The 14219-nt window shown below is 39.7% G+C and overlaps 1 protein-coding gene across 1 annotated transcript in view; it reads right to left on the minus strand.

The window, feature by feature from the left end:
• NLRP5 (NLR family pyrin domain containing 5) overlaps positions 1-7829 on the minus strand; it is a 42499-nt gene extending 34670 nt beyond the window's left edge. The window contains exon 1 of the mRNA XM_088800721.1: positions 7541-7829. Coding sequence (XP_088656847.1) covers positions 7541-7829 — 289 coding nt within the window. The remainder of the gene's footprint in view (positions 1-7540) is intronic.
• Between the last annotated feature and the right edge of the window lie 6390 nt (positions 7830-14219).

Here is a 14219-nt window from a genome sequence, read left to right on the forward strand (position 1 = left end):
AGAAGGTATAGCTTTTCTTAAAGTCCTTTGGATTACATGACAGAAATGGTGGCATCAGGTGAGGCCCTTGAAATCTCCCCTGGAATTTACAACAAATTGAACAGCAATAAGTCCACAAAGGACTCCCTGCACAGTGCACAGGCAAGCCTAAGAGACATGCAATTAGAATCATCTAAAGGTGGGCAAATGGGGGGGGAAGGGGAGGGCGAAGTGCAGAGACGTGGGCCACAGGATGCAGACTGGAGCTTGGAGCTCCCTGCATTCCAGAGCTACTGCAGTCATGGGAGAGGGAAGAATTCTGACTGCTAGGGATCCCCTTATGACCCACAGGGCTGAGGGGGCAGCATATAACACGGCTGAACCCAACACTCATGGCAGAGACCTCGGAGCAAAGACTGAGGGAAGAAGGCTGAAAACCATGGTTTAAGCCCTCATTGCCAAGCAGAGAATGGAAGCCTTAGGCACTGAGACTAGCCGCCCCTTCCCTACCCGCCCAGAGCTCACCCCGCCCCCACCTGCCCGGTGCTAGAAGCGGAACAGAAGCAGTGTCAGATCAAAAGAACAGAATATTTGCTGCTCTGAGAACTGTGGAGCGCAGACAAAAATTCACAGCCCAACTAGTTCCGGCAAAGGGGAGGGAGCTGTGGAAGCAAGACCGGCTGTGGTGGTGGTCGCAGCCATTGCTCTGGGCCACCTCTCACAACTCACCCTGCCCCTGGCCCCACCTATCTGGGCGGATCCCTGCAGGAGTAAACAGAACTGTTGAAACATACGGGCTCTGAATCTGGTGCAGGAAGAGCTTTGGAACTTCAAAAGCTCTCCACATACCCACACGGACACTGCGCCCTGTGACCCAGGCAAACTATTAATAGAGGAGAAGCCCGTCTTCCAGGGAATCCCCCCATTGTGTGAGAAGCTGGAATAGTGCAGAGACAACATAGCACTACCATGTGAGAGAGAGAAAAAAAGGCTGCAGTCGGAGAGAAAATAAAACATTCTACCAACAAGTACTGGAAAACAAAAGAAAGACCTCTTCCTATCAACCTGTTGCAGAAGCCCCTCCTGTAGATGTCTAGGAAGAGAAATAATAAATCAGTCATCACCATGAATAACCAAGGCAACAAGACGGCTCAGAAAGAAAGTGAAAATTCTCCAGAAAAGGCACTTAAAGATATGAAAATATGTGACTTAAATGACAGAGAATTCAATGAAATCACATGGTTCTCTGCTTTTTCTGTCTGACTTATTTCGCTCAGCATTACCTCTCAAGATCCATCCATGTAGATATGTGGTATTTAAACCAAAAACAACAAAAGAACAAGACAAACAAATGAGAAACAGAAACTCATAGACACAGACAATAGTTTAGTGGTTACCAGAGGGTAAGGGGGATGGGGGGTGGGGGGTGGGAGATGAGGGTAAGGGGGATCAAATATATGGTGACAGAAGGAGAACTGACTCTGGGTGACGAACACACAAGGGGATTTATAGATGATGTAATACAGAGTTGTACACCTGAAATCTATGTAATTTTACTAACAATTGTCACCCCAATAAATTAAAAAAAAAGTGACAGAGAATTCAAGATTGCAGTTCTGAAAAAACTCAACGAGATGCAAGAAAACACAGAAAGGCAGTTTAATGAACTCAGAAACACAATCAAAGAACAACATGAGCATCTTACGAAAGAGATTGAAATTTTAAAAAAGAACCAAATAGAATTTCTGGAGATTAAGAACTCAATAGAAGAAATTAAGAATGAAATAACCAGCTTAGGTAGTAGAGTTGACCAGATGGAGGAAAGAATCAGTGACATCGAAGATAGAAACCTGGAAACTACACAGATGGAAGAAGAAAGAGACTTGAGACTTAGAAGAAATGAAAGAACTCTACAAGAACTTTCTGACTCCATCAGAAAGAGCAATATAAGAATAATGGGCATACCAGAAGGAGAAGAAAGAGAGAAGGGAACAGAGAATATATTCAAACAAATTGTCGATGAGAACTCCCAAACTTGTGGACAGAACTGGATCCTTGAATCCAAAAGCAAATAGAACACCTAATTACCTCAATCCCAACAGGCCTTCTCCAAGGCACATTGTACTGAAGCTGTCTAAAATCAACGACAAAGAAACAATCCTCTAGGCAGCCAGGGAAAAGAAGACGGTAACTTACAAAGGAAAGCTCATTAGATTATCATTAGATTTTCCAGCAGAAACTCTACAAGCCAGGAGGGAGTGGAACCAAATATTCAAACTATTGAAAGAGAGAAATTATGGGCCAAGAATAATATATCCAGCAAAGATATCCTTTAGATATGAAGGAGGAATAAAGACCTTTCCAGACATACAGAAGCTGAGGGAATTTTCTAATACACGACCTGCACTACAAGAAATACTAAAGGAGGCTATTCGACCACCATCAACAAGGACAATTTGTGGCAACCAAAACATAAAAAGGGGGAGAGTAAAGGCCTGAACCGGAATACGGCAATGGAGAAAGTAAGTGTGCTGAAGAAAATGGAATACTCTAATTATCAAACTTTCTTTTACATAAACTTAAGGGTAACCACTCAAAAAAAATCCAGAACTGAAATATATACTGCAATAAAAGAAGAAACAGAGGGAAACATCATAGAATACCACCACACAGAAATAATAGACAACAACAAAAAGGCAAAGAAACAATGGAGACACAGCCTTACCAGAAAACTAAAGATAGAATGACAGGAAATCCTCACATATCAATAATCACCCTAAATGTAAATGGACTGAACTCACCAATAAAAAGGCACAGAGTAGTGTTTGGATCAAAAAACTAAACCCAACCATATGGTGTCTCCAAGAAACACATCTCAGCTACAAGGACAAGCATAGACTCAAAGTGAAGGGGTGGAAATTGACACTCCAAGCAAACGGTATCCAGAGAAAATCAGGTGTAGCCATAATGATATCAGATGAAACTGACTTCAGCGTGAAAAAGGTAACAAGAGACAAAGATGGACATTTCATACTGGTAAAGGGAACTATACAACAAGAAGACATAATAGTCATCAATATTTATGCCCCCAATCAGGGAGCACCGAAATATACCAAGCAACTACTAACAGAACTAAAGGGAGAAATTGACCAAAACACAATTATACTAGGGGACTTAAATACATCATTGACAGCTATGGATAGATCATCCAAACAGAAAATAAATAACGAAATAGTAGCCCTAAATGACACATTAGATGAAATGGACATAATTGACATTTATAGAGCACTTCATCCTAAAACATCAGACTATATATTTTTTTCTAGTGTACATGGAACATTCTCAAGGATAGACCATATATTGGGACATAAAACTAGCCTCAGCAAATTTAAGAAGATTGAAATCATACCAAGCATATTCTCCAACCACAAGGCTTTGAAATTGAGTATCAACTGCAAAAAGAAAGCAGGAGAAACCATGAATATGTGGAAATTAAACAACATACTTTTAAAGAACAATTGGTTTAAAGAATAAGAGATCAAAAGATAATAGAAGCAAATGAGAATGAAAGTACATCCTGTCAAGATTATTGGGATGCAGCGAAAGCAGTAATAAGAGGGAAATTTATCTCATTACAGGCTTAGCTCAAGAAAGAAGAAAAATCCCAGATAAACACCTCACATTACACCTTAAAGAACTAGAAAAAAAGAGCAAATGAAACCCAAAGGCAGCAGAAGGAAGAAAATAATCAAAATCAGAGCAGAACTAAATAAAACAGAGAGCAAAAGGCAATAGAAAAAACTCAACAAAGAGCTGGTTCTTTGAAACGATTAACAAAATTGACAAACCCTTGGCTAGACTCACTAAGATAAAAAAAGAAAAGGCACAAATAAACAAAATCAGAAATGAAAGAGGGGAAGTTATCACGGATGCCACAGAAATACAAACGATCATCCAAGAATACCATGAAGGACTATATGCCACCAAATTTAATAACCTAGAAAAAATGGACAAGTTCTTAGAAACTTGCCTTCCTAGGCTGAATCACAAAAAACTGGAAAATCTAAATAGACTGATCAATAGTAAGAAAATTGAATCAGTCATTGAAAAACCTTCCCAAAAGCAAAAGTCCAGGACCAGATGGCTTCACTAGTGAATTCTACCAAACATTCAAAGAGGATCTAATACCTGTTCTCCTCAAATTCTTCAAAAACATTGAAGAAGAGACAGTACTCCCTAACTCATTTTATGAAGCCAGCATTACCCTGATACCAAAACCTGGTAAGGACAGCACACAAAAAGAAAACTACAGACCAATATCTATGATGAATACAGATGCAAAAATCCTAAACAAAATTCTAGCAAATCGAATAAAACAATGCATTAAAAAGGTTATCTATCATGACCAAGTGGGGTTCATTCCAGGGGGCACAAGGATGGTTCAACATATGCAATTTGATCAATGTGGTACACCACATAAACAAAATAAAGGACAAAAATCATAGGATTATATCAATAGATGCAGGAAAAGCATTTGACAAGATACAACATCCATTTATAATTAAAACATTCAATAAAATGGTTATAGAAGGAAAATATTTAAACATAATAAAGGCCATATATGACAAACCCTCAGCTAATATCATAATTAACAGTGAAAAACTGAAGCCCTTCACTCTATGTTCAGGAACACGACAGGGCTGTCCCCTATCACCTCTGCTTTTCAACATAGTATTGGAAGTCCTTGCCAGAGCAATCAGGCAAGAGAAAGAAATAAAATGCATCCCAGTTGGGAATGAAGAAGTTAAATTATCACTTTTTGCAGATGACATGATGCTATATATAGAAAACCCTAAAGACTCCACTAAAAAGCTATTAGAAACAATCAACGAATACAGTAAAGTTGCTGGCTACAAAATCAATTTACAAAAATCCACTGCATTCCTATATACTAACAATAAAATCTCAGAAAAAGAAATAAAACATTCCTTTTGCAATTGCAGCAAAAGAATAAAATACCTAGGAATAAATTTAACTAAGGATGTGAAAGACCTATACATTGAAAACTATAAGACATTTTTAAAAGAAATTGAAGAAGACAGAAAGAAATGGAAAGATATTCCATGCTCATGGATTGGAAGAATCAACATAGTTAAAATGGACATATTACCTAAAGCAATATACAGATTTAATGCAATCCTCATCAAAATCCCAATGGCATTTTTAAAAGAAATAGAACCAAAAAAATCATCAGATTTTTATGGCATGAGAAAAGACCCCCAATAGCCAAAGCAATCCTATGAGAAAAGAACAATGCTGAGGTATCACACTCTCTGACTTCAGCTTGTACTACAGAGGAACAATAATCAAAACAGCATGGTATTGGCAGAAAAACAGACACGCAGACCAATAGAATAGAATTGAAAACCCAGAAATAAACCCACATAAATATGGATAGATAATTTTCGACAAAGGAGTCAAAACATACAAAGGAGAAAAGATAGCCTCTTCAATAAATGGTGCTGGGAGAATTGGAAAGCCATCAGCAAAAAATTGAAACTAGACTGCTATCTGTCACCATGTACCAAAATTAACTCAAAATGGATCAAAGATCTAAACATAAGACCTGGAACAATAAACTGCATAAAAAAAAAAGGTACTAAACGTATGGACCTCGGGTTTAAAGAGGATTTTATGAATTTGACCTCAAAGACAAGGGACATAAAAGCTAAAATAAATGAATGGGACTATATCAAACTAAAATGCTTCTGCACAGCAAAAGAAACCATCAACAAAATAAAGAGGCAACCAACTGAATGGGAGAAGATTTTTGCAAACAGTGTCTCCAGTAGGGGCTAATATCCAAAATATACAAGGAACTCATACAACTCAACAACAAAAAACAAACAATCCAATTAAAAAATGGGCAGAGGACCTGAAGAAACATTTCTCCAAAGAGGACCTACATATGGCAAATAGACATAAGAAAAGATGCTCAACATCACTAATCATCAGAGAAAGGAAAATAAAAATCACAATGAAATTAAAACAAAAACCACCTCATACCAGTTAGAATGGCTATTAACAAGACAACTAATAAGTGTTGGAAAGGCTGTGGAGAAAAAGGGACCCTCATACACTGTTGTTGGGAATGCAGACTGGTGCAGCCGCTATGGAAAACAGTGTGGAGGTTCCTCAAAAACTCAAGGATAGAATTACCATGTGACCCAGTAATCCCTCTCCTGGGTATATACCCAAAAAAATCTGAAAACATTTATCTGTATAGGTATATATACTCCACTGTTCACTGCAACTTTATTTACAGTGGCAAGACACGGAAACAACTAAAGTGTCCTTTGTTAGATGATTGGATAAAGAAGATGTGGTATATATACACAATGGAATACTATTCTGCCATAAGAAAAGATGAAATAGTGCCACTTGTGACAACATGGATGGATCTTGAGATTATGGCAAGCGAAATAAGTCAGAAAAAGTTGAGAACCATATGACTTCACTGATATGTGGGATATAAAACTGAAAGCAACAAAGGAACAAAATAATCAAAGAAACAATAACTGATAGACATAGACAATAGTTTAGTGGTTACCAGAGGGTAAGGTGGGAGGGGGCTGGTAGATGAGGGTAAGGGGGATCAAATATATGGTGATGGAAGGAGAACTGACTGGGTGGTGGACACAATGCGATGTATAGATGATGTAATACAGAATTGTACACCTGAAACCTATGTAACTTTACTAACAATTGTCACTCCAATAAACTTTACTTAAAAAAGAAAAGTCCTTTGTAGCTGCAGATGCCACGTCACATCTAGGCATGTGCTACCTGTGGTCTTTGAGGCCAGTCTGACTGCTCATACGTGGGACTCTTCTAAGTTTTCTGTCCACAGATAGAGTAAAGAAGAGCTATTATTTTTATTTCTTACTACCTTCCTCTTAAACCCCCTAAGGTAATCCACCCTTTGATCTAAGTACATCCCTATAATACGGCACCAACAGTCTGAGTAAGGTCAGTCCCTGGAAGAGTTCCTTGAATTTGGTCCCTCAGCCTGGGGCAAGATGCCCATTGTACAACAACTGTATGTTCTCAAAAGACGGATTCAGCTTCATTAACCACTTTCTATACATTACCCTATCGAACCCTTGCAATGGCTTGTATGAACATCACAGCTACTGTCGCAAGATGTGGAATACAAGGGTCAGAGGAGGAGGGGGCTTGCTCAAAGTCACACATATAACAGATGGCAGCTCCAGAACTCAGGCTTAGTGTTCACAACTCTGAATCCTTTCTATTAATATCCACTAAATTCTGACTGGCTAGAGGGTCTTCTACTCATCTCTCCTCCTTTGTTGTTTCATAGACTAGAGACTACAGTAGTTTCCAGCCAGGGAGGGTGACCAGTGAGTTACTTCTCAGGATTTAGACTCAAGTTGTAGAGGTGGGCCCAATGAGAGGACAATGGTACCCTCCCTGTTCCCATGGGACCTGGAGGTCCCCCTCGCTTGTCTCCTACCCCTAAGTAGGCCCATGTCTTACTCACTTTCCATGTGATCCCTTGCCTTCTGAGAGAGTGCTGGCAGGTCCATCTCGTCAAAGATGCTTATGGATATCTTCCAGACAAGAGGTCCCCTACAATGCTCATGCAAGAGGTAGGCTAAATGTTCCACATTGGCATTATCCACTTCAATCCACGGAAAGGAGCACGCTGCCAGTTCTGAAGCTTTTCCCTTTACTAAGTCCTTAAATGTCTGAAACCCTTCTTCTCCCAGCTGCTTGAAATACCACTGTAGTCCGTACTTGGAAAGGGAGGGTAAGTTGGCTTCTCCCATCTTAACTCAAGGCTAAGGGCTCAAGTGTTGATGGAAAAGTAGACTCTTTGATAGTAGAGAGCAAATGGGGACCTGTTGGAAGAGTGACAAGATTAAGAGAATCTTGCATTAAATGATCACATCCATACAACCAACCTCAATCAACTCAGTAGATGGATCAACATTTTTCTATGCCTTTGGTGAAACATACCAAGAGAAGCCCAACTCCCAGGTAACAATTCTTTATACACTAAAAATTCTTTGACATTTCATCTGTCTATCTTGTTACTGGACTATAAGTTGTGGGCTATTTTCCTACCCATATCCCTGGTTCCTGGAACAGTACCGGGCATAGAGTAGGAGTCAAAGCCCTTGTCAGTGAGTGCCCTTGGCTAAGACGCTGTACTCAACATAGCTCAGAGGTAGCGCTCCATAGACAGTTGTCACAGACTGACCAACTTCCTGGAGAAGCGAGTAGTTTCCTCCCTTGCGTTCTTCCATCTTCTCTTTCTAGCCCAGAGAGTGTTCTGCTACAATGAATCGCTAGTGATAGTATTGTGGCGGACGGCATCTGTGTCCTCATGGTGCCAAGTCTGAAGGTTTGGATTCCACAGAGGTGGATTCTAAGAAAATCAAACTCATGGAAACAGAGTAGTTTGGTAGCTGCCAGGGGAGGCAGTTAGAAGATGGATAAGTGCTGGGAACCTATTGCAGAGTGAGGTGACAATAACTAACATTACCATATTGTGTACCTGACATTTGCTGAGGAGCTTAAATGTTCTCACCACACACACATAAAATGGCAACTATGTGAGGTGCTGGAGGTGTGAGTTTCACGTCACAAGGTATCTGTGTATCAAAACATCACACTGTACACCTTAAATATATACAATTTTTATTTGTCAATACCACAATTAAAACTGGGGGAAAACATCCCACACAGGTCATTTGATTTTAAGAGGGTGTCTATTTCTGTGATTACAAGGGCCCTGAAATCAGAGTGACAGCCCTAAATTCAACTCCTGCTCTGCTAACTTTCATGATACATCACCTTGGGCAAGTGACTGAACCTCTGAGGTTGGGCGCTTTCTCCTCTGACAGGTGGGAGTCATAGTACCTGTACTTCCGAGGGCTTTGTGAGGTTTCAGGGAAGGAACACAAATGAGTGAAATCCTGAATAACATCGGCTCTAATTGTTACACAGTGGGAACTACGTTTCCTAAACAAGTGCTCAGGGTCATGTTTAGATTTAGGATTTAATTGTTTGATTTCTGGGTGTGTGGGTGAAGCTGAGATAACCTTATATTTTGGTAACTCTGAAATGTCTGCAGATTAGGAAATAAGGCATTTGAAGTCAATCTAATCCAGTCTTTGGAGTTCCTAATTAATTTTGTCAAAAGAGGCAAGATTTCTATGAACCTACTGACCTTCTGTGGGGACAAATGTCTTTTTATGTTACTGTTTGCTATTCACATGATTAAAACTTTTATAAGAGTGGTTAATACTTTTTCCCCTCTCCATGTGGAACAGAAACCTCAACTGGTCCTTAAGCACAGAATATGAGCCTATGGTTTTTACTAAAAGCAGTTTTGTTTCTCTTTGTAAGTCTTTTTGTAGGCACGGATGACCTCAATTTGAAGCAATAGCAGCATCTCTTTACACTGCAGTCAGTTTTTACCAGTATTTTGTCACAAGAAAGAAGAGCTTTGTATAAGGAAACAGACTATCACCCCCGTACAAAGGCCGCATTAAATAAATAGACTGGCGCCAGTGCTGAGAATTAGGACTCAGAAGAGAAATAGCTAAAAAGCAAAAACAAAAAACAAAAACCCAAAACACACACACAGGAGGACAGTTTCTATTTAGGGCAGAGGGTCGTGGCCATACACAGTCCCGTGAAAAAAGTAGGTTTAAAACAGAACAAAGTAAGTAGAATCTTCCACATTTCACAGAAAAATAAAACAAAATCATATGATCTTAAGGAATGTATAAATAGTACAAGAGAAACACTTTGCAAATTCAAACTAGACATCCTTCAACAAATTAAAACTTTCTACTAATAAAAGCAAATATACTTAGTGGTGAAACATTGATTCCTTTTTTTTTTTTTTTTTAAAGCACAGAGCAGAGATCGGCAAACATTCTGAAAAGGGTCAGCTATTTTCAGTTTTGTGGGTTATTCAGTCTCTATTGTAACTAATGATGACCATTGATGATATATAACCAATGGGGAAGATGTGTTCCAATAAAACATTTACCAAAACAGAAGGAATTAAGAGTACAAATTGGTGGTTACAAAATAGTCACAAATGTAAAAAGTACAGCACAGGGAATATAATCAATAATATTGTAATAACTATGGATGGTATCAGGTGGAGACTAGACTTATCGGGGTGATCACTTCGTAAGTTATATAAATGTCTAACCACTATGCTGTACACCTGAAACTAATATAAAATACTGAATGTCAACTGTAACTGAAACAAACAAACAAAAACATTTACCAAAATAGCCAGTGTGCTGGGTTTAGCCCTGAGGCGGTCTTGTCTGACCCCACATGGAGAGAGGAGGGTGTCAGCATTCCTGCTCAGTTTTGTACTCCCTACACTATTATTTAATGAATTCTGTAGCAAAGTAATTGAATAAAGAAATGAGAGGTATAAAAGTGGCAGAGAAAGGTAAAATATTAACATTTGCAGGTGGGTCTCTGCCTAATAAAGCCAAGGAAATCACTTGAAAAACTATTATAAATCACAAGTCATCATTAAAATGGGTTGGTAACAAATTTGACATTGAAAATACCACCTTAACAAAATAAAACAAAATTCCACCCTAATTCTAATAACCAGTCAGAAAACCTAAGAGATCAGATTAACTGCAGCAACTACAGAGATAAAAATGTTTCTAATTTAGAAAATGGAAGTGTCCATTTTGAAAGCTTTAAATTGCCTGTGAGAGATTAAAAAAAAAAAAAAAAACTTGATGGAAAAAGATGGAGTGTATATTTTCAAAATACCAATTCTCCTTAAAGTAATCACTATGATATCATCCCAGAAGTCCTGCTGATATTTTAATTGGGACTAGACGCTCATTAAAGATCTTATAAAATGCCAAAAACAGACAAGAAAATTCTGAATAAAAGTTTATTTACTTTGTTAATGTTTAAGTTAGGCCATAACTTCTATGAGAGAATGTTACTGTTCTAGGGTCCAAGATAAGAGAGATGTTACATTTTAAAAACTTTTATGTTTGTGAATTCCTATTTCACATGTAACCCCACATCATTTACAGCTGGAACAGAATGTCTTAATCTACAGTAGAAATGAGACAAATAAGACAACAAAAACTCATTCGACTCAAAACCCTCCCCCCTTCCCAAAAAACTTTGAAGCTCTAAAAATGAATTGGTATAAATACATTTGAAACACAGGACAAAGAATACATTACACAAGGAGCTCTTCCAGTCGATGAAAGTTACCAATAGTTCAATTTATTAAAATGAGCAAAGGACTGGAACAGCTCAGAAAACCTGAACATGGCTTTTAAACGTACTTGCAATCAACATTGTCATGGAAGACAATAATGATCCATAAGAATTACAAGGACACCATGTTGGACGTATCAACCTGGCCATGTCCATGATGTTTGATCACCTACTGCTTTGTTGTAGGTGAGGAAAAAAATGTGCCATCTCTTTGGAGGGTAATTTGGCAAGACCTATGCATTTTAAAAGTAAATATTAGACAGTCTTGTTTGCAACAGCAAGACTGAAGGTCATTTGGGTTTGATCAATAACAGGTGTGTTAATTCACGCACTGATATACTCTGCATCCTTAAAAACGCCTGATTGACAATTGGCACAGAATGGTCAGCCTGTAAGATACTAACACCCCCACCCCATACACACACACTATTTTGGTGGGATAGCGGGAAATGGATTGACTGGCGGGGGGAGGGTGAACTAAACATGCCAAGGAAAGGACACTTTTCACTTTCTACCTTCTCTATTGTTTGCTTTTTCAAAACTAATAAAAGGTATCTCCCATGAAAACATCATTTTAGTAGTGGAAGCCAATAGAAATAAATGCATTTTACTAAAATAACTGAGATATTACCATTACTGGTCTATGAATAAGGGAGAGAACGAGGACGACAGAGGTCACTGATGATGGAGGAGGTTTTTGTGCTGAATTACTCAAAACAGAACCTAACATGAGAATAAGCGTTTGTGCACATTCCCGTATATTATCTAAGAAAAGTATTGACCCTATTGGTGGTTAAAAGGAAAAAAAAATACTTATTTCTAAGAACAAGTTTAAAAGGTTGCATCCTAACCACGGAGCAATGAAAACTTCCTAGGTTAAAAGTAAATTAAGATTTCCTCATTTTTCACCTCTAACATAAAACAACCTGGATACATGGAGACTGCAAACAGAGCACAAGAAGCCTCCCCACCCCCACCCCAAAAAAATCTCTCGTTTGGCTAAGCGATTGAATTAATAAGGGAAGTTTACTTAAAAGAGAATGCATTTCAGATGACTACCCCTGAACACATTTATCTATACACGGTTTGAATAAAACCTTTGAATTAAACATATTGCACCAAGATTCACAAGCGGGATTAGGGGAACAAGGAGAGAACCTTGGCTGTAAAAAGCTACAAACCCCTGAGTGGTAGGGGAAAAAAATCAGTACGGTGCAGGGCGAGTTATTTTTAGGACAAGATGATTGAGACAGACTATATACCCCCTACTAAGACTGAGCAAAGGAAGAGCAGCAGGAAGGAAAGGGAGTGGGTATTCTTTTCTAAATCCTGCTTAGGCGACTGACAGCATCTCATTTATGCTTTCCATAAATCATCTCAGTGTAGGAAGATTACTGTCCTCACTTTACAGAGTTGAAAGCTGAGGTTGTAACAAGTTAAAAGGTTCGCTCTCTTTTAGGGAAAAGCATTTTAACGCACATCTGACATAAGGCTCCACTTTTCCCAATACACCACAGAGTGGACACTGAGGAATCAAACCGAAGGACAGACAAGTGGGTGGGGTTAGAGCCCAGGTGAAAAGGGTAATTTGGGGTAGGCACACGGACACTTGTTCTGTAAAACTGGGGTGGGACTGGGGAAACGAGAAGGACACTGTTCCAGTCCAGGCAGGACTGTGGGCTGGAGGCTGTGAATTAAGGCTGGTGGTTAAGACCACTTTCTGAGGATAAAGACTTGCCAGAATTTCATTTTGTCCCATCCTTTCTCTACACTCTCTGCCGCTCCTGTGACACCACAGGTGTCTTCAACGAGCCCACAGAAGCAATTAAGATTCCAGGGCCTGGTTTTGGCTTTATCTTGGCACCCAGGTAAAGCTGGTTACTCACCAGCGACTCAGTGTCCTCACTTGACAAAGAACACCCTCAGGATGGATGTCGGGAAGCCATAGTTAACATAGTTACAATGAACACAGTAAGACACCCATATTCCCACAAAATGTGGACCGGACATCAGCTGATACTGACCTGGAGCTACAACCCCCCACTTATATCGTCTGTTTTGGACCTAGAGACTGGAAAGGGTAAGGCATGTACCTAAATACCCCAAACATAAATGGGACCCTTCATCCTTTCAAAGGGTATATTTGGGCCCTGGGCTCTCACTACTGTAAGTGGAGATGGTGGGAACACAGACCAGGGCCCAGTGAATAAGTTCTAATCAGTTATGGAGAAAGAAAAGGGGGAGAAAGGAGCTGGGAACAAGATGGGAGAGTACACTCACAGACTGGACTCCTCACCTCCAGGGTCGGATCCCAACTGGTAACCACGTGATACCGTGCTTTGGGGAATCCTGGGTGGTGACGTTGTCACTGACCATTGGCTGCCACGGCTCAGAGTGGCCGGGCCCAGGGTCAATGTGCTGCAGCTGCTTTCTGCCCCTGTGCCCCATCCCCTTCCCACCTGTGCTGATACTGCAGGTGAAGACAGCGCATGCCCCTTGGCATACCTGTGCCCAGGGCCTCTGCATGAGCACAGTCTTCTCCTGGTCTTCCCAGTGATAATTGTGCGTGTGTGTCCTTCTTTTCCATGACCTGGAAATTTCATCTCACAGCTACTGACCACTTTCTAATGATGCTGTTTGTTGAATCGACTTTCTCCATAAGACTCTATTATGTGGGTTGCCCGTGAGCTCACAGTAGGCATTTCTGTTTGTTATCAAATGCATGTTCTCCAACATTCTAAAGTGTCCACCTTGGGTAACAAATACCAGCTCCCTTGTGCCTTGAGTCTCTACATTAATGATTATCTCCCATTTCTTTCTCCCTCCCAGCTTTCTTGATACACAATTGGCAATACCGTGTAGGTTTAAGGTGGACAATGCATTGATTCGATATACTTACATATTGCGAAGTGGTTACCATAGTAACG

The sequence above is a fragment of the Rhinolophus sinicus genome, chromosome 8 (assembly GCF_057876585.1).
Source record: "Rhinolophus sinicus isolate RSI-liver-muscle chromosome 8, RSI-T2T, whole genome shotgun sequence".
In the NCBI taxonomy this organism is placed as follows: Eukaryota; Metazoa; Chordata; class Mammalia; order Chiroptera; family Rhinolophidae; genus Rhinolophus; species Rhinolophus sinicus.